General features: G+C 39.6%; 2 protein-coding genes across 3 annotated transcripts; one reads left to right on the top strand and one right to left on the bottom strand.

The window, feature by feature from the left end:
• Positions 1 to 345: 345 nt before the first annotated feature.
• LRRC57 (leucine rich repeat containing 57) lies at positions 346 to 6,196 on the bottom strand. Of its 2 annotated transcripts, none has more exons than XM_007460126.1 (6): positions 6,107 to 6,196; positions 5,767 to 5,872; positions 5,523 to 5,661; positions 4,590 to 4,858; positions 1,935 to 2,120; positions 346 to 1,292 (listed from the first exon to the last, which is right to left on the bottom strand). In XM_007460126.1, the coding sequence occupies exons 2-6, from the start codon at positions 5,848 to 5,850 to the stop codon at positions 1,251 to 1,253; spliced, it is 720 nt and encodes a 239-aa protein (XP_007460188.1). In that variant the 5' UTR covers positions 5,851 to 5,872; positions 6,107 to 6,196; the 3' UTR covers positions 346 to 1,250. The 2 variants fall into 2 exon arrangements, with proteins under 2 accessions (XP_007460188.1, XP_007460187.1); XM_007460125.1 differs by having other exon boundaries at positions 354 to 1,292; positions 5,963 to 6,162.
• An 80-nt stretch (positions 6,197 to 6,276) lies between these two features.
• HAUS2 (HAUS augmin like complex subunit 2) lies at positions 6,277 to 15,625 on the top strand. Its single transcript, XM_007460124.1, is given in 6 exon segments — positions 6,277 to 6,369; positions 10,199 to 10,291; positions 10,648 to 10,717; positions 11,691 to 11,823; positions 13,683 to 13,791; positions 15,416 to 15,625. Coding segments are annotated over 6 exon segments (708 nt in total).
• Positions 15,626 to 21,328: the final 5,703 nt, after the last annotated feature.

Genomic DNA, 21,328 nt, shown 5'->3' with positions numbered 1-21,328 from the left:
ATGGTTAAACTAGGTTTGTAAAATGAGAACTAACAATACATGGTAAATGACAGCCCCTTGGCTAAGACAAAACATCAGAAAACAGCAGAGTTGTAGCTTTCTAAATGTTCATGCCAGTAACAGTCTGAAAAAATCTACTTTTATAGCTTCACTTTCTCTTAATAAGCATGGTTTCCAGTACCACAAAATGTTTATCAGTCACATGAAGGCATTTCAGTACTCTTGCAACCTGAACAAGAACATAAAACATTTCTTCCTTATCAGTTTACTTTCAAACAAAGGGCCATTTACAGGTTAAAGTTCCCCTGTCGTCTTACTTTAAAGGATTAACCTTTCTTCCAGCCATAGTTATTAAAAAATCTTTATTTAGTATATTCTCTCATTCAGAGAATAAATTTGATAAACATAAGTTGTTATAAAATACTGTAGCAGTAGCTTTTTTATAGCTAATTTGATTATTAGAGTTGTAAATACAAAAAGATGACCAGAAATAAGAGACTGTTTCTGACAAAGCTTCAGGAAAATCTTGATTATTAAAACCCTTGTATCTTACAAGTTTTGCATACAGTTTTAGCTCTTCAGAGCCCTCTATCAATAAGGCACCTGCAATAGTAAAAAAAAAAAAAATTGCTACTGCAGCCTTGGGAACACCTTTTAGTGTTGTGTTGTTGCTTCTCTGACAAAGCACACTTTTAATCACGAGTTATACATTTATGTACATCCTAAATTCCAAGTATAAACATTGCAATTGAACTAATGGACTGGAGTAAAATCATAAATCCTAGCAGCCTCTCATAGCAGCCTCTCATGAATTATTTGAATTTCATAAAAATATGAAGTGTCAACACAGGGTGGAATGGCAACTGATTTTCTGAAAGCTCGCACATTGAGACACGTGAAATTTCAAGCTGTTGTGTGGAGCTATTCTGGTACCAGGCAGCATCCCCTCACTGTATACATAGCAACTAGCTACTGGGTTTCTCAAAGCCAAACAAATGATGGTTTTGAAGATCAACATTGTCCTTTGCCCTATCCATGACTCAAAATGGAAGAGTTCCTGTGTTTGATTCCCTTTAGCTTATTTGAGATGAGCCCTGGAAAGGAAAAAGATCATTGAGTGAAATATAACCTCCTGGAATATCATCTCCTCACTGCAGATATCCTTGACAACAACAGGAGCCTTTCATTCAGCCAGATTGCAACAGGTTCCAAGTCAGTGTCCTGTATGGTTCACATGCTCCTGGAGAACATCATGCAAACTTCTTCTTGGTGGCTGTGAACCTCTCCATGTACTGAAAATCATGAAAGAATACATGTGTTATTTTGCCCTGAGCAAATAACTAACTTATTGGTTATTTGGTATTTTATGATTTTTTTTTCCTTTAGTCTTCCCCCCGCCGGTACGTGGGCCTCTCACTGTTGTGGCCTCTCCCGTTGCGGAGCACAGGCTCCGGACACGCAGGCCCAGCAGCCATGGCTCAAGGGCCCAGCCGCTCCGCGGCATGTGGGATCTTCCTGGACCAGGGCACAAAGCCATGTCCCCTGCATCAGCAGGTGGACTCTCAACCACTGCGCCACCAGGGAAGCCCATCCTTTAGGTTTTTATGGTCCTTCATTTCCTACAAAATCTACCTATTCTAGATGAAAATTTAAAGCACATGGTTTTGTGGGGTGTTTTTTTTTTCTTTCCTTTATATCTTAATAGGACACCTATCAAAAAGATGCTTTACAATAAGCTGTCTAGAGAAAAATATCATCTTGGCACAATACCATTTGGCTGATTCTCAGAACCCACCTCCAAAATGGAGAACAAATCCTTATTCACATAAACGGATTATACATACGTCCTGTACCTAGAAACACTCATGTGAGTTACTTCACCTTTCTCTTCTCTGGAGCAGTGACTAGAAATTCAGAAGTACACTAATACATACCTTATCATAGCCTTCCAGTTCTCGAAGTTTCTTTATTTCAAAAAGGTTGCCTTCTACAGCAAGCAGACAGATCTGGGAATCACTGAGGATGCTCTGTGGAAGCATACTGAGCTCAAGACAATTCTCCTCCAAACGAAGAACTTTAAGGCGAGGACAGCAAGATATCTTCACTGAGATCTGAGCTATCTATTGAACAATTTATAAAAGGGATAATAGGAAAAAGTATAAGCACTGTAATGATTATTTTTTACTAGATTAAAAAATCTTTACTTGACTATTTGTCCTACTTCTTTCTTCTACCACCTCCATTTTCTCACTACCCACTCACTCCAGAAGCCTCTTGTGTTATCCAGCTTCTGTTACTACTACACTTTTGAGGGGGAAGAAAACAAATCTTTTTTGAAGGTCACCAGTGACTTTTTGGAAACAAATTTTTCTGATAATAAAAGCACTGTTCATTATAGAAAATTTGAGAATCATACGAGGTTAGAGAAAAAAGTTACCTGTAATCCACCACTGTAAACATTTTGGTACAATTACTGCCAATCTTTTATGTGTACATAGATGCCAACCACTTTACTGCCAAAGTCAAGGATTCGTTGCCCTCATTCCCTGTTGCATTTGACTGTGCTATCCCTTTCTTGAAACTCCCACTTCTTGTACCTAAGTGCTGTGTTTTTCTTCCTATCTTTTGAATTATTCCTGATTTTTGGCTTCCCTTCTTGTTTGTATGGACATTTTTCAAGCAGCAGTCCCTAATACTTAATATTCAATCTTTCTAAACTTTCTCCTAGAAAGCTCATTCATTCTTTTTTTTTTCTTTTTTTTTTTTGCGGTACGCGGGCCTCTCACTGTTGTGGCCTCTCCCGTTGCGGAGAACAGGCTCCGGACACGCAGGCTCAGCGGCCATGGCTCACATAATATTCAATCTTTCTAAACTTTCTCCTAGAAAGCTCATTCATTCTTTTTTTTTTTTTCTTTTTTTTTGCGGTACGCGGGCCTCTCACTGTTGTGGCCTCTCCCGTTGCGGAGAACAGGCTCCGGACACGCAGGCTCAGCGGCCATGGCTCACAGGCCCAGCCACTCCGCGGCATGTGGGATCTTCCCGGACTGGGGCACGAACCCGTGTCCCCTGCATCGGCAGGCGGACTCTCAACCACTGCGCCACCAGGGAAGCCCTCATTCATTCTTAAAGCTATCACTTCTTTTAAGCTATCTATCTACATTCATTTCTGCCCACCTTTATTCCACTCCTATGTCTCTGATTTTTAGTAAAACACATTGGATGTTTCACCATCATAACCCACTCAGCATGCCCATTCCCAATAGCACCACTCTTGTTTTAGGCTCTTGAGCTCAATACCAAGCAGTTATCTTTGATTCATTCAGCTCTTCTGCCCTTTAAATGCTCCAAGCCACCTAGTTATATTTACTATGCCTGGTATCATCTCAGACCATCACCTGGGACCTTGTTAAAACTGCAAATTCTCAGACCCTACCCCAGACCTACAAAATCAGAAACAATGAGTGTGGAGCCCAGTGATCTCTTAACCAGCTCTCTGGGTTATTCTGATGCACACTAAAACCTGAGAACCATTGATTTAAGGCAGCATAGGTGAATGTGGAGCAAGCACTCAATTTGCTTAACAAGTTTTTTCCAATATTTTTCCCCAAATATTCAGAGTTTTTTTCCAAAAAGCTCAAGAACATACAAGAATATCCACTTTAAGGAAAAGATAAAGCCAATCTCGTCCAAGACTGACTGAATTTCATCATAATGTAAGGTCAGGACATTCTAGAATAGTTTTGTCCAATAAAACTTATTGCAACTAGTGGAATGTTCTGTATCTGTGCTGTCCAATATGGTAGCCACTAGCCACATAAGGCTGTATTGAGCCATACTTGAAATATGGCTAGTGCAACCGAGGAACTGAATTTTTAAGTCTAATTTAAATGAATTTTAATGGCCATGTGGCTAGTGGCTACTGTAATGGACTCTGCAGATATAGAAACATAGACACTAGAAAAACTAAAGACTACCCAGTCTCACTATGATCAGTGTTTCATCATTTGTGCCTTATGTCTAGACCAAAGATTGTTTCTCCAGTCAGATATGTGTTAACCAAAGAGTTTCCGAACTTATGGAAATAAATTTCAAATACTGCAATTAAAGCTGTACAACAATCCCCCAAAATCCTATCACTGACAGTTTTTCCGCAAAAGCAGGACACACACTTGACAAAGATGTCAGCAAAAGGACAACTGAATGAACTCTGATGTCCAACTCTGAGAACATATGAGTTTAAGCCTCTTTTCCACTCTATCTTCCTGACATAGCTCCTTGCTAGATGATTAGAGGTATATTTGAGGATGATCTGAAGAACTCAAGGTTTGTGAGACAGAGGTTTAACTTTTGAAATTGCCTCACCATGCTACCCATCCTACCCTCCAAAAAACACCTACACAACAAACACACTCAGTGTCTCAACTAACTTCACGGCACTTTGGGCTTTGAAATTAGTCCAGCCCATAGAATATACCTCTCTTCTAGCCTCTGATACCCCTCTCCATGATTACAGTTTAGAGAACAATTGTTTATTCAGGAGACTGTAAACCCACATACATGCTGTACAAAAAAACCCTTAAGCTCTAGACCTGGTTCTGGTTGAGGTTGAGTTCGATGACCTGCAGCTCCTGCACTGTGTCAGGTATGCTCCGAATTTGGTTCTTGGAGAGATCCACTACATCCAGGTGCCGTAGGTTACAAAGTTGGGATGGTAGTGCTCTCAGCTGGTTCCCAGAGAGGCTCAGGGTCTTAAGGGCAGATAGTTGCCCAAAAGTAGATGGCAGCTCTCTCAAGTGATTGTTGTTTAGGCTTAGTGTCTCTAGTTTTTTCAGATTGCATAACTCATCAGGAAGGACAGCTGGCAAAGAAAAATTTAAAAACCTGAATCCAATACAGCTGAAAAACACCTTTGATGAAGTTTATAAAAACTATATGGCAGTCTGTTATGCCTCTTGTTAATATACATAGGCATTTCACATGTTGTGCCATTTTTAAGTATTGCATTTTTACCAACGTAGTCTTCAGAAGGTGAGGGTGCCATCAAAATTCAGGAAAGCATTATGTGTATAGTAGGCTCCTTTTGTGAAGGGGCCACTGCACAATCCCACAGCAATTTTGTGGGATTTGGAAGGCCTTCTCCTTCCCATCCCATCCGCCCTTCCAAATTAGCAGCAAAGTTAGCTCTGCTTACATTACACCCCAAAGATGGTCCCTTTCAAGTCCAAATTAACCTCCTACCAATCATTACACCAGGAGAGGAGGCTTATAGATGTAATTACAAGATAGAAAGCTTCAAGGACTCTGACATTCTTCTGCATCTTGAGCTCCTGAACAGTTTCATAACAACAAAAATCAGCTTGTAAGAAAAAAAAAAAACACCCTTCTTTTTTTTTAAGATTCTGATACATTTATTTGAAAACCAGTTTAATAACATTATAATCGTACTCCACACTCTATTCCAAGAGAAAAACCACCCTTTAACAGCTGATAACTAGCAAAATTCCCAGGCGCAAAAGCCATACTCAGTTTGTTGTTGTTCAAGGACAGGCTCCTCAGCAGAGTGAACTTCCCTATAATCATAGGCGGTAGACTCTCGATCTTGTTGTTGGACAAGTCGATGGTCCTGAGATTGCTTGTCAGCTTCTGCAACTCTGAGGGGAACTGAAGAAAGGGGCTCTCAGCGCGGAGAATCCCTTACCTATAAACTTCACCGCCCGCCGTCCCTCTCCCTTTAAATTCCCTTGGTCGGATCCCTCCCAGTCTCACCTCGGTCAGCCCACGGTCCTTAAGCTGAAAGACACCAGTTTTCTGCGCGGTTTCCACATGAGCGCGGAGGGCACTGTTTCCCATCCTAGCGCCAAGGCTCAGGTCTCTGCGGGAAGGAAGAGCAGCTGTCACCACTCGGCCCGGCACCCAGCCACCCCGTCGGCCTCCCGGCTAGGTCTCAAGCTCCAGCTGTCACCTCCTGCCGATCCCTGGATCTTGAGGGCCAGCTCAAGAGTGGCAAGGAAGAAAGGGAAGAACACCAGGCCCCGCCGCTTTTGCAGCTGTTCCAAGGCTAGACGCCGCTAGGAGCCTACAGAGGATCAGTGATCCCCGAACTCGCCTCCTACCCCTCAGCTCACAGCCGGCTCCGCAGGGGAGGACCCGGGACCAGCACTCCCCTGGGATGCGCTCCGCAGGCTTCCGCCAGGGCGGAAACGCCCTGTGACGTCATCGAGCCGCGCGGTGCGTTCCGCTCACTCTCCGCGCCACCCGGAAAGGCGGCTGCCAGCCATGGCTGAGGCGAAAACCTCGGACCAGGCGTCCGAGCCAAACGCTGCGGGGCTACTGCTGGGACATTTCGTAGCTAAGGGGTTGGTTACTCAGGTGCGTGGGGGGCGATGGCGTCATTAAGGGGGTGCCCACAGTGGCGACAGAAGAAAGCTGTGAGGTGGTGGTGCTGGCTGCGGGAGTGGGTGGGAGGATGCTGGCTGGGGGCTGTTCTAGAGTCGGGGTCGATGGAGCTCCTTGTAGGCAGCAGAAGTGACTGGTCCGCGGTGGGTTCTGCAAAAGCGGGGCTCTAAGGAGATGGTGTTTCAACTGTCTGGCAGGCGAGTTATCCCAGGTCAGTTCTTGGGCGGTAATAAAGACTAATGTTACCCGCCTTTTTTCATCCAGTGATACCGCCTCTAGATTGTAATCGGTGGCGGGGTTGGGAAATAACGGGTAGGTGGGAACATACGTTCCCAAAGAACGCTCGTTTGTGTGAAATATTGAAGCATTACGGGAGGCGCCGGGTACAGGAGAGCGCCAAGGGAAGCACGCATCTTTAAAGGCCGGAGGGGGACAAAAAAAAATTGGTGAAAAAGACCCGAGAGACCTTGGAACATGATTGGAGGAAGGAATTAATTTTGAGAAGGAGAGAAGAGGGAGATTAGCCAAGGGGTGGTAGTTTTAGGTTCGGCGGGAAGAGCATGTTCATAGGCCAAAGGGAACAAGCCAACAGAGGGAGAAATTGAAGATGTGAGGGAATAATGGAATAGAAATGGCAGATGTGACAAGGGAATGGAAAAAGGTTGAGAGAAGGGAAAGAAATTTTGAGACAATGAGAAAGTTGAGGAATTTCACTAAAAAGGCAACTGAGAAAAATAGAAAAGGTAAAGCCATCTACACGTGCACTATGCACATGATGAAAGATTTATGAAAAATAGACAACTTTTTATACCTAGAAGAGTCATTAGAGAATTCTGCTATCTACTTACAGTAATTTTAAAATGCAGAAACTAAGACCTGAGGAGACCAAGAAATGTGTCGAGGGCCACTCAACTAGTGAAGCAGAGTTAGATCCCAGAGCTCTCCCTTTTCTGACATATTATATCATTTCTCAAATGAACTGTAATAGATGATAGATACTGTAACACTATCTTGAAAGAGTTTAAACGTCTGTTGAAGGACTTTTCTAGATTACGTGAAGACCTAGTAGCCAGACCTTATGGATTTGGGGGGAAACGAGGGGTAGGAATGAATGCGTTGGAAAATAGGCAAAACATAGCCACAGCACTCCCCAGTTCTCACCTTCCTCACTTCTCTCCTGTGTTTTCTTGCTACCAGGTTGCCTAGTGCTCTCACCTGTATTGTCCAGTTCTGTAACAAAGTAATTTGGTAAATTCATACTATAAGACATTTGGGACTGAGAATTGGGCTGGGGGTTGTCTTTGGGACGATCTTCGTAGTGTCCTTCAAGTAACACTAATTAGACAGATACCTGTTTTGCCAAGCCATAGCTCCATAAGACCTTGTTATAGGGACTTCCTTGGTGGTGCAGTGGTTAAGAATCTGCCTGCCAATGCAGGGGACACGGGTTCGACCCCTGGTCTGGGAAGATCCCACATGCCATGGAGCAACTAAGCCCGTGAGCCACAACTGCTGAGCCCAGGTGCCACAACTACTGAAGCCCGTGCGCCTAGAGCCCGTGTTCCACAACAAGAGAAGCCAGAGCAATGAGAAGCCTGCACACCCCATCGAAGAGTAGCCCCTGCTCGCCGCAACTAGAGAAAGCCCACACACAGCAACAAAGACCCAATGCAGCCATAAATAAATAAATAAGTAAATAAATGTTTTTTAAAAAGACCTTCTTATGATCTTACTGCACAGCTAGGCCCAGTGAGGAAACTTTGAAGATTTGTAGCATGATTTTACTTTAAGCAAACTTTACATGTAAAAAACCTATTTTTATTACAAGGATTTATCATTTATTCTTTCAAAATGATGTATTATATGATCCCTTTAAGCAGTCCATCCCTTAAGTGCACATCCTCCCATGTGAATTAAAAATTGACTGATGCTTAAAATTGTGATGTGATATGATACAACTCTTATAGAAAATGTTGTTTGTTTCAGCTTTGTTCATTTTTTTTTTAATATTTATTTATTTAGGCTCCCCTGGGTCTTAGTTGTAGTGCACAGGATCTTTAGTTGAGGCATGCAAACTCTTAGTTGTGGCATGCATGCGGGATCTAGTTCCCTGACCAGGGATCAAACCCAGGCCCCCTGCATTGGGAGCACGAAGTCTTACCCACTGGACCACCAGGGAAGTCCCAGTTACTGGGCATTTATAATGGAATACCTTTTCCTTCCCATCCATCATGAGCTTGTTAAGGGCAGAGAGCTTGTTTCATTCATCCTTGAATCTTCTATTGCCTAAACTCAATAAATGTTATAAAATTGATTATCATCAGTCAGCAAACGTTTGCCATGAAGGGCCAGAGAATAAGTATTTGAGGCTTTTAGGTCCATAGGGTCGCAACTAGGCTGTTGTAGTATGAAAACAACATGAGATAATAAGTAAATGAATGAGTGAAGTTGAGTTTCAATAAAACTTTATTTCTGGACCCTGAAATTTGAATTTCATATAATTTTCATGTGTCACAGAATGTTTTTCTTTTGATTTTTTTTCTTCAACAATTAAGAAATATAAAAACCATTTTTAGCCCTTAAGCTATACAAAAACAGGCAATGGGTGCATTTAGTTCATAGGCTGTAGCTTCCCAATCCCTGGCCTGTATGATATCTGAAGTTCTTTCCTGTGCTAACATTCTAGAGAAGAAAAAGAGCATAGAAAAAATTATGGATGAAGCCAAGGGATGAACAAGATAATATTCTTATTCTGAGATAACCTGCAATTTAAGAAAGCAGTATAATATAGAATGAAAGAATAAAAAGGAGGTGGGGGGGTAGGCTTTTTCAAGGAATAATTATTCCTGGACAAAACATTCCTTTAAGAGAGGGACGGGCTTCCCTGGTGGCACAGTGGTTGAGAGTCCGCCTGCCGATGCAGGGGACGCGAGTTCGTGCCCCAGTCCTGGAAGATCCCACATGCCGCGAAACGGCTGGGACCGTGAGCCATGGCCGTTGAGCCTGCGCGTCCGGAGCCTGTGCTCCGCAATGGGACAGGCCACAGCAGTGAGATGCCCGCGTACCAAAAATTTAAAAAAAAAATTTTTTAATTTAAAAAATTAAAATAAAAAAGAGGGAGAATGCGGAAAGAGACAGTATGAATGACTTGTAACCAATAGAGGTCATTTAATGAATCAGGTGAATGATTCCATAGCCCAGGAAGTGTTTAATTTTAGCCCCAGGAAGGTCTGAGAGACTAAGTCATTTGTGTAGAAGTGATTCTCTAACAATTTCAACTTTAGAATTTTTTGGTAGGCTATCAGCAATGCCAGTCTATTGTGCATGATGCCTTAAGAAATAGTACAAAGTGATTTTCTTCTTTTTCTTCTTTTTTAATTTTAATTTTTTTTTTGCGGTACGCGGGCCTCTCACCGTTGTGGCCTCTCCCGTTGTGGAGCACAGGCTCCGGACGCGCAGGCTCAGCGGCCATGGCTCACAGGCCCAGCCGCTGCACGGCATGTGGGATCTTCCCGGACCGGGGCACGAACCCGTGTCCCCTGCATTGGCAGGCGGACTCTCAACCACTGCGCCACCAGGGAAGCCTGTTTTTCTTATTTTTTAAATATTAATATTTGGGCAAAAGATTTGTGATGGTGGAGGTTTTAAAAAACAGGAAATATACATTGCACTGTCCTACTCTATTTCATTTTTCAGGGGCAGCGTTGGACATAATATATCCTCATATTTTAGACACGTGGGCATGCTATTCCAACACACAAACTCTGACATATTGCTGCTTTCTCTGTTCACTTACCAATAGGAGATGTTAAATATATCTAAGAAATCAACTTCTTGCTTTGTGAACTTCTCCAGACTACAGCAGATCACAGATATTCAAGCTGAAATCTACCAGGTAAATTATGTTGGAGTTTTTACTTTTTACCTGTAGTATGGAAAAAAATCTTAACTGGCTCCAACAGTAATCCTCTTGCACGCAGAACAGTGTCTAGCACATAGTTGTATAGGCTTTTCTTTGCAGTAGTTAATAATAGTAGTAATGGTCATAGTAGTAGTTAGGAGTAGTAGCAGTAGCAGCAACAGGGCTTGAACACCAAAATGAAAAGATTCAGTAAATCCCTGGGCTCTCGTAACAAATCATCCTCCTGGTCCCCTTAAATATTCCTGAGTTAAAGACTGTCCATTTTTATCAAAACCTTTACTTCAGGTTACTTTCTGCATGAGCTAAGTGTTTTTTTGTTTCTAATGTAGAAAAACCTGGAAATTGAACTCCTAAGACTAGAAAAAGATGCAGCAGATGTTGTCCATCCTTCTTTTTTGGGTAAGTGGTTTAGTTAAATGAGTAATCATTGAAATTTCAACTTTTACTTGGATTACTTAAAGCACTAGGCTATAAAATTATGATAATTTTTCCAGGTATTGCCCCAAAGCTAACAAAGTCAGTAGAGCTTAAAAGACAAAGGCTGAGGAACTTGCCAGATGAAAGGATCCTAAAGAGACATGACAGCTAAAGCACAGGGTAGTCATGAATTGAATATTTGATTAGAAAAAATTTGTTTTGATATAAATGACATTATTGGGATATTTGGTGATGTTTAAATATAGGCTGTATTAAATATTGGTAGTATTGTACTAATGTTAAATTATCTGAATTTGATACTTGTAGTATAGTTATATAAGAGAATGTTCCTATTTTGGGAAATACATGCTGAAGTTTTAGGAGTAAAAGGTCATGACATCTGCAACTTACTCTCAAATTGGTTAGCAAAAATATATGTATGGGCATGTAGAGAAGAAGGGGAAAAAAAGAAAACGTATCCAAATGTTAGTTGGTGAGTCTAGGTGAAATGTATATGAGAGTTCAATCAATGAGCTATTCTTGAAACTTTTAAGTTTGAAATTTTTTCTAAATAAAAATTTAAAAGAAGAGACAACTGACAACCATTAACTGAATTCTGGGGAAAATATTGAAATAAAAGTAGCTTATAAGACAAATGTTTGTTTTTTAATGCTCTAATATAGAATATTAGAGACAGACATTTTACGTGAAGAATATGGCTCTGGCTATAAAAACTGAACTAGGAGTAGAATTGGGAAACAAAGAATTTAGCACTAGATTGGGTTGTCAGTAGGAAAAGTAAGAGAAAATAGTTGAAAATGAAACTGGTATTGGTATTAAAGACAGCAAAGGGGAGATATTTAGGAGAGAAATATAATTTTTGACCATTGATAGTATTAGTGACTTCAAAACTTGTCCTGTTGCTAGTTATAATTACTGTTTCTGGTTTGTGTAGCACAGAAGTGTCATACTCTGCAAAGCATGAATAATCATTTGGAAGCGGTGCTAAAAGAAAAGCGATCCCTCAGGCAAAGACTGTTGAAACCCATGTGCCAAGAAAACTTGCCTATTGAAGCTGTTTATCACAGGTTAGACTAAAAAGTAGATGTTAACAGTCACACATGTTCCCTGAGGGTAGTTTTTGTTTAGACTAATAGTTATTTCATAGCATAATTCATTAAACAGTATATGAGTGGTCGTATCTATTAATTTTATTATTAATGCTGATACATTAAACCAGAAAGAAAATCCTTTACTTTTAAAGAATTGTAGCAATGGTGAAGAGAAAGACATTCCTTTTGCCCATTGTGTCTTAGGAATTATAAGTAATGACTTCAATGAAAGAAATTAGATCCATAACATATAGTAAGGTGGATAAAAATCATTTTTATTATGTATAGACAGCTTTCTGTGACGTAAAGTTATGGTTGCATTAATGTTGCCTCTATATAAAAATTCTGTTGGGGGAGTTTAAGCAGGGACAGATGAAAACAATGTCAACTAAAAGGAGAAAAATAACAGTTCTGATCTCACCTCTGCTGTTTATATGCCTCAAAGCCTTGGGCAAATGATTTAAGTTTTTGCCTTAGTTTCCCAATCCATAGAATGGGGATGCTTTCTATTGCTCTCTTTCTCATAGGAATGGAAAGTATCAAATTGAAGGTGTGGATAATTATTAATAATAAATAACAATAAAATTAAAAAGCAGTCATCTGGGGATCTGATTGCTAACTTTCTCCACCAGTGCCTCACTAACTGACCCTGAGCAAATCAGTATTTCCTCTAAGTGTCAGATCTTTTATCTTGCAGTAAAATAATAAATATACAAATCCCATTCTTGTGGATATATTCAGTATCTATTCAGTGTAGTTAAATATCATTAATGTGTATATTATACATTATATATTTCAGAAGAACTGAGTAATAGTTTTAAGGCATTTTGCAAATACAAAGATCCTAAGTAGTTTCATGTGTAGGCCATTTCAGTGAAGTACATTTTTCCTTATTGTCTTCACCCTTTACCAAGAATGAGTAGATTGAAATGGAATGAGGTTTTACCTAGAGAAATTTTTTTTAAGTTATTCACTCTTTTTTAAATATTTATTTTTTAAAGTTTTTTAAAATTTTATATTTGGCTGCCTTGGGTCTTCGTTGCTGCGCATGGGTTTTCTCAAGTTGCAGCGAGCAGGGGCTACTCTTCGTTGTTGTGCACAGGCTTCTCGTTGCGGTGGCTTCTCGTTGCAGAGCGCGGGCTCTAGGCGCGCAGGCTTCAGTAGTTGTGGCACGCAGACTCAGTAGTTTGTGGCCCACGGGCTTAGTTGCTGTGTGGCATGTGGGATCTTCCCGGACCAGGGATTGAATCCGTGTCCCCTGCACTGGCAGGCGGATTCTTAACCACTGCGCCGAAGTCCCAATTTTTTCCTTATATGAGAAAATTATTAACATTGATGTTTGTCTAACATTAGATTGGGTTACAGATTGATTAGTGTTGTCTCTTTCTGTTTTTGTGTTTGGATGAAAAGTTAATTCCTGTTTAAAGTGAAAGAGAAGAACTTTTTTTTTTTTTTTTTTTTGCGGTATGCGGGCCTCTCACTGCTGTGGCCTCTCCTGTTGCAGAGCACAGGCTCTGGACGCGCAGGCTCAGCAGCCACGGCTCACGGGCCCAGCCGCTCCGCGGCATGCGGGATCCTCCCGGAGCGGGGTACAAACCCGCGTCCCCTGCATCGGCAGGCGGACTCCCAACCACTGCGCCACGAGGGAAGCCTGGAAGAAGAACCTTTTTTATCACGGATATTTCCATGAATGCAGAAAGGTTATTAACGGCTCATTGGGTGGATTGTAATTCTCTTAATTTCATATTAAAAGTCCTAATTAAAGGGAAAAAAGAGAACACAAAATACCTGAACTAAAAAAAAAAAAGAGTTGACTTTTTTTCTCCCTCCTTCAGACACATGGTGCATTTGCTGGAGTTGGCAGTAACTTTCATTGAGAGATTAGAAGATCATCTTGAAATAATTAGAAATATCCCTCATTTAGATGAAAATCTAAAGAAAATGGTGAGTATTACCAATAGTATTTAAGTACCTCATCAACTCCTTTCACATTGCTTTTAGCTATCTTTAGTTCTTTTATACCAGAATCTCAAATGTGTGATCTCCTTGTCTAACTTTTTTTGTTGGCTAATATTATGAGCAAATTACTTTTTTTAATCAAGATACCTTTTCTTTATTTAGAAGTCATTTTATATTGTTTTATTCCAATATTTAACAAATATGTGTTATCTTCATTGTGCAAGGGACTATGCTATAGGTATCATGAAAGATAAACAGATATGACCAATCCCTGCCGTCAGATTCTCAAGGTTTGGTGAGAGAAAGTATAAGATACTCTCTACTTTATAGTATTGTATTTGCACAATGAATGCAGCACAGAATTATAAAGAAGATGCTATCTTTTAAGCACAGAGAAGGGGGTGATTACTTTCACTTTAGGGAGATTAAGAATAGGATAGGAAGTAGGAATACTTGAATAAAGTTTTAAATAGGAGTTAATAGCAAGCTCCATCTTGAAGAATCAGTGAAAACTGGATGTGCATCAGGAAGAGTAGTTCAGCCGAAAGCAGCAATGTGAGGAAAGCCATGAAAATTAGAGAGCACAGGTAGTTTGAGGGAAGAGTGGTACTCCACTTTGGCTGATGCTTCAAGGTATTGAGAGGGAGATTGACTCGGGGTTAGTTTATGGAATATTTTGAAAACAGACTAAGAAGTTTAGACTTTGTCTGAGTACTGGGGAATCACTGGATGTTTTTCTCTTTTGTTTTTTAGAGAAGGGCACAGAGGGTTGACTTGAGCAGGACTGTACCTTAATCATGGAGAAAATATTGGATAAAGTAGACTGAGGCTTGTCACTCAAAGTATGGGCAGAGCATCAACATCACCTGGAAGCTTGCTAGAAATGCAGAATTGCAGACTTCATTCACTTTAGACCTTCAGAATCTGAATCTACATTTTAACAAGTTCCTCAGGTGATTCCTATGCACATTAAAGTTTGATGAACTGTGGGTTAGAGGACTAGGCAGAGGAACAAAAGGCAGAGGAACTTGGAGAATAAATACAGTCATTCAGATAATAGATTTAAAGCATAGGAATACAAAGGATTGTGTACATTTTTAGATTTTTGGAGGTCAAATTTCTAGCACGTGGCTACTGTTTGGACAAGGGACACATCCAAAGAATGAAGTTTCTAGCCTTGGGGACTTGAGGATAAGTAGGATCAAGAGATTAAAGAAGCCAATGAGTTTGTTTTTTGATATGTCTTGCAGAGATAGTAAATGTTCAGTCATGGTTTGTTGAACTGTGGTTAAATTGAGTTTGAGATATTGAATATGCATCTAGATGGAGATTTCCAGCAAACTGAAATGTAGGACTAAATTTTAGGAAGAAGATTAGGTTTGACAATATAGATTGAGGGTCATCTGCATTGAGGTGATAATTGAAGACAAAGGAGAGGTGAACTCACAAAGAAAAAGAACATGTAGGACAGCACAATTTTAAGGAGCCTCTGTATTAAGGGGCTGGAAAAGATCAGTTGTCAACTTTTGGTGTCATAATTATTTATGATATAGTAATGTATTAATGACACAATTTCTCTCCTGTTTTCCCCTTCTTTCAAATGTTATAGAGCACAGCCTTAGCAGAAATGGATATTTTGGTGGCTGAGACAGCAGAACTGGCAGAGAATATACTCAAGTGGCGAGAACAACAGAAGGAAATTTCCTCTTGTATCCCCAGAATATTAGCTGAAGAAAATTTTCTTCATAAATACGATGTTACAGTGCCTCCTTAACCTTTTATTTCTAAAATTAATGTTCAAACTATTAATGCAAAGTAATTATCAACTTTTTATTTTTGTTTAATTATATGTAGTCATGTGAAGTCCATTTCTAGTCAATTATAACATGGGTATTTATAGACTTTGCCACTAGCAATACTGAAAGAGCCCTCTTTATATTGAAATACCAAGATTCCAAGTTCATTAACACAAAACTGAATTTTCCTTTGTTTTTCATGTATTTTCATTCCACTTTTCAATAAAACTCAAATATAACTGATAATTAACGTGAGTGCATTAACCATATCTTAGGCAGCAGACTTTATTATGTTGTTTTTTTAAAAAATGCTTGTTTCTGAGTTAGAAGAGTCTTGAATCTGAAAGTATCTTGCTTATTCCTGTGAGATTGTCACTAAGTATGCAAAAAACAGCAAAATAGCAGACCTGACTGCTATGCTTTGAAAGGCCTGCTTGTAAGGTTGGTCCTTGGCTGGCATCTGGGAACTTAGATTTCTAGGGTTCCCTCCACTCTCACTGATAAGAGTTGCTTGCTGTGACTAAGGCGTTTGTACAGTGTGGTTTGTGCTGAACACCGGCTTTCTTCCTGGGACTCTAGAATTTTGGTATATGCTAGGCAGAAGGTACCTATGTGACTATCCCGCAATAATAACCCTGGCACTGCATCTTTAGTGAGCTTTTGTGGTAGACAACATTTCACACATGTCACAACTCAGTTGCTGGGGGAATTAAGCACCTCCTGTGGGACCCCACTGGCAGGGACTCCGGAAGATTGTGCCTGGTTTCCCCCGGACTTTGCCCCATACACCTTTTCCTTTGCTCTTTTGCTTTGTATGCTTTTGCTGTAGTAAATCATAGCCATGAGTACAGTCATATGCTGAGTCCTATGACTCCTCCAAGCATATCATCAAACCCAGGAGGTGGGGAGGGGGCGCTTGGGGACCCGACACACTAAGCAATTCCAGAGGGTGTTCACTGGCAGCCTTAGAAATAGGCAAAGAAGAAAAGTAGAGCAAAGCAAAGAAAAAGGCACATTATTGTAAAACTTATAGAGGTTTTACCTTACAAATTGCTCAGATATTTTACCTGAGATTATTATGCATATAAAAGGGAGTGGTATACTAAGTCTCAGGATGCTTTCATTTATATCAGTAGTAGAACTACCCTTGGCTTATTTTCAGACTTGGGGTTCTCTTTTGCTTTTTTTTAAAAATTTTTTAAATTTTATTTTATTTATTTATTTTATTTTTGGCTGCGTCAGGTTTTAGTTGTGGCAGGCGGGATCTTTGTTGTGGCGCCCAGGCTCTTTGTTGCAGCCCGCGGGCTTCTCTCTAGTTGTGGCGTGCAGGTTTTCTCTCCCTAGTTGTGGCGCACGGGCTCCAGAGCACACGGGCTCTGGAGTTTGCGGCACACGGGTTCTCTAGTTTAGGCACGAGGGCTCAGTAGTTGTGATGCACAGGCTCAGTTGCCCTGCACCAAGTGGGATCCTAGTTCCCTAACCAGGGATCAAACTTGCGTCCCCTGCACTGGAAGGTGGATTCTTTACCACTGGACCACCAGGGAAGTCCCCTCTTCTGCTTTAAATGGATGCTTCAATATTTTCATACTGTCCTATTCTCTGTATCACTGGAGTTCACTCATCCTTGTATTCAACACACTCTTAAAGGCAAGAAGACCTCAACATAGTAGATGAGTTAAGTAGCTGTTCATAAGGAAACAGGATCATTACCCAAAACTACCCTGCTAAAAAAACATGTCTTGAAGCCTATTTTGCTGACCTTTGCAAATGGGATATAGAAGAGTGGTCATAATTTCTTGAACATTGCCTAGACTCTTTAAGGAAAACTTTTAGTTGTATTTCATTAGAAATCTGTTCAAGCCCAGCCTTGGTTTCAAACATCTTACTAAGCTTTGTCATGTATTGTCAAACATATATATACGAGTATATGTATGTATATATATATACATATATATGTGTGTGTATATATATATATTTATACATTTATATGTATATATATATTTTTTATATCACATATGTCACAATTATTGATATACCTGGTTGTTTTGGGTTTTATTTTTGCTTTTTTGACTTCTATGTCTTTTTCAAAATAAAAAAATAAACCTGTGATTTTTAACTAAAATTTTGTGGCTCTTATCTGAATCCTATATGATTTAAAGGACAGATTCTTTATTTAATATACACAGTTAAAGTGTAAGCATACAGCTTATCTGATTCACAAAAGCTTGAGGTAAGTTGAGACAGGTCTACTACTAAGAGAAAAGCTAATTTAGTCTGTGGTAGATTCAATAAGTGTGCATCAGTTTTTTTTTCCTCAGCTTCTAGATATGTGGATAATAAAAACAAAAATAACTCTGAATGTCTTTCTATTTAACACCAGAAGTTGTGTGAGATTTGTGAATTCACTTCCAGCATAATAATGATGCCACTTTATGAAGACTATTCTGAAGGAATTGAGACGCTACATGGTTTTTCCAGCATTTTTCTTACTTTACTCCTTGCTCTGATCTGTGACTCTGCCAGCCTGACCCCTGTTATCCTCTCAAACCTCCATAAAGTTAGGAAAATAGTCTGAGGAATAGGAAAACCCAAAGGGTTTCTTGACATGCAAAATATAGAGTTTAGATATTAATAAAACTAATCAGTGTATTGTGGAATTTCCTGAGATGTAAAATGAATTTATGTAAGAGATTTATTCTACAGTTTGGGGAATCTACTCATGTAATTGAGTTTACTTGAAATTAGTTCAAGATAAGCAGATCACGTTCTAGAGTTCTTTTAATTTTGCCTTTTCTTTTTCCTTTTTCACCATTTCCAAGTTATATTTTCTCTTCTCCTTTTGGAAATACCTCATAAATGTTTGTAGGAAAAATTTACGTTAGGATGTGGTAGGAGCTGGAGTCCCATTAGCAGTTTATGAACTTTTCCTGGGAGACTATAGACCTCTGATGTTGCTCTACCAGAATTTAGGGTAAAAAAATAGGAGTCAAATATCTTACCTTAGACTTTGAATCACTTTATTTTCTTAATGTGGAAGGCTAGTAAAAGTGAAAAGTCATTCATTTCTTGAAGGTTGTGGTGAGATGACATTTTCAAGGAGACCCTACACAAACTCTGAATATGCTTCCTTATCAAAAATCAATTTACCTCTAGAGGGCAACATACACTATTTTTTTTTCTTTTTTTTTTTTTGGCTGTGTCAGGTCTTAGTTGTGGCACGTGGGATCTTTGCTGAGGCATATGGGATCTTTCGTTGCGGCGCACAGGCCTCTCTCTAGTGGGATGCGGGGTTTTTTCTCTTTGCTAGTTGTGGCGTGTGGGTTCTGTAGTTTGCGGCACACAGGCTGTCTATTTGAGGCGTGCAGGCTCAGTAGTTGTGGCACGCAGGCTCAGTTGCCTTGCGGCATGTGAGATCTTAGTTCCCCGACCAGGGTTCGAACCTGTGTCCCCTGCCTTGTAAGGCGGATTCTTTACCACTGAACCACCAGGGAAGTCCCATATACTTATTTTTGATCAGTGGATGCTAATAAAATTTTCTGTAACTTACATTTCCTTTTCTGAGTCTTAGTTTTTGTGGGACATAAAAATTTACCTTAGTCAATGAAGATTTACTTGAAAAACTGCTGGATGGAAGGCTTTCCGTAGAATACCTGACGGTAGGTGGGAATCATGGAATAGGGTATCAGTAGTCTGAACTGCCTTATCTCCCCAAGCTCATCTTAATCTTATAGTCCTCTCTCCATCTCCACCCCCAAGTTCAGGAGATTTAGAGACAGGGCTTGTCTTTAGCTACTACAATATGGAGAGTAATAGCAAAGGCTTTAGAATTATACCTGGTTTTGAATCCAAGTTCCACCATTTACTAGCCCTATGTTCTTTCTAACTTATTTAATATCAGTCTCACTTTCCTCATCTCTAAATGAGATGATAACAGTACCTACTTCATGGATTCTTGGGAAAATTAAGTGAGATAATGCATAAAAAACAATCAGTTCCTAGTACACAATAATTGAAAGTCATTGCTGTTATTAGTTATAACCAAAACAAAGATGGCTTTGGTAACTCCCTTTCTAAGCTATTCCTTTTATTCCTTCAGGCAATAAGTTCCAAAAATATGAGTTAGATATGGTGGAACTTAGTTAAAGAGACCTTTCTGGATTCCCTGAAATTTTACCATGTAAATCATGGTGAGGTCACTCTAAGGAGTCAAGAGGGAGAGAGCTAGCTTGGTTAAATCACAGAACAGTGTAACTTCACTTACAACAGAGGAAATTCAGATGAAAACTTCTGAGTTATCATTTCTCACCTATATGATGGGCATAGATTCGAAAGTTTGTTGAGATACTCTGTTGATGAGGCTGTGGAAATACAGGCATGCTTAGCATTGCTGATGGGAATGCAAAGATCAGTCATATGGCCCCTACAGAGGAGAATTGGGGAATATTTAGCTTAATTGCGTAAGCATTTCCTTTTGGACTCAGCAATTCTATTCATAGGAACTATTGCAAAGATATACTGGAAGAAATAAGAAAATACATATGCACATGGCTATTCATACCAGGAATATTTCTGATAGCAGAAGACTGGAAACAACCAAATTTGCAGTTAATCAGGGAGTGATAATATAAACCATGGACATCCACATTGTAGAGCACTATGCGGTTGTAAAAGGGAATGAAGTATATCTATAATTACTGACAAGGAGTGATCTACAGGATCCACTGTAAGGTATAAAACAAAGTCAGAATCGGGAATTCCCTGGCTGTCAGTGGTTAGGACTCGGTGCTTCCACTGCTGTGGCCAGGGTTCAATCCCTGGTCAGGGAACTAAGATTCTGCAAGCTGCGCAGTGCAACCAAAAAAACAAACAAAAAAAGTCAGAATTGTATGTATGATATGTTACTGCTTATGTAAGAAAGGGGGGAGATTAAAAAAAAATATATATATATATATATATTTATATACAAAACTAAAAAGCATGGTTACCTATGGGGGAGAGAGGCAACAGGGTAGAGGGAACAGGGTAAGAAGCTAAACTTCTGAATAGATCTCGTTTTGTAAATTTGACTTTGGAACCAGGTAAATATATAATTATAAAACAAAATTAAAGGATTCCTAACATTGATAGAAAAATGAAACATTTGACTATATATCAAGTTGGTGACCTAATCAAACTGAGAGGAATTATTTCAAATGACTTTAAAATTCAGTAAATTTGACTGAATATTCCTAGTGAGATATTCCCTATGAACAAAAAAACTCCAAAAAAAATAAACTGTTTTCAATACTCTTCTTATTGATGGTATTATTATTATCATTATTACTCAGAGACTGTGAGTATACCATGGGATAAAGCAAATGACTAATTATGTTGCTATAGTAAGGTTAGCAGTATATGTTATGGAAGATAGTATTTATACTCTTTTTTTGAAACATTTTGATTTTATTCAAGTATAGTTGATTTACAGCATACTAATTTCTGCTGTACAGCAAAATGACTCAGGTATACATATATATATTTTATATATACATAATGGAAAATAATATTTTATATTCTTTTCTATTATGGTTTATCCCAGGAGATTGGATATAGTTTCCTGTGCTATAGAGTAGGACCTTGTTGTTTGTCCATTCTATATGTAATAGTTTGCATCTACTAACCCCAAACTCCCAGTCCATTCCTCTCCCTCCCCTCCTCCCCCTTGGCAACCACAAGTCTGTTCTCTA

This window comes from Lipotes vexillifer, unplaced genomic scaffold, assembly GCF_000442215.2.
Source record: "Lipotes vexillifer unplaced genomic scaffold, Lipotes_vexillifer_v1.1 scaffold408, whole genome shotgun sequence".
NCBI lineage: Eukaryota > Metazoa > Chordata > Mammalia > Artiodactyla > Lipotidae > Lipotes > Lipotes vexillifer.
This window is presented reverse-complemented; position numbering and strand designations above follow the sequence as displayed.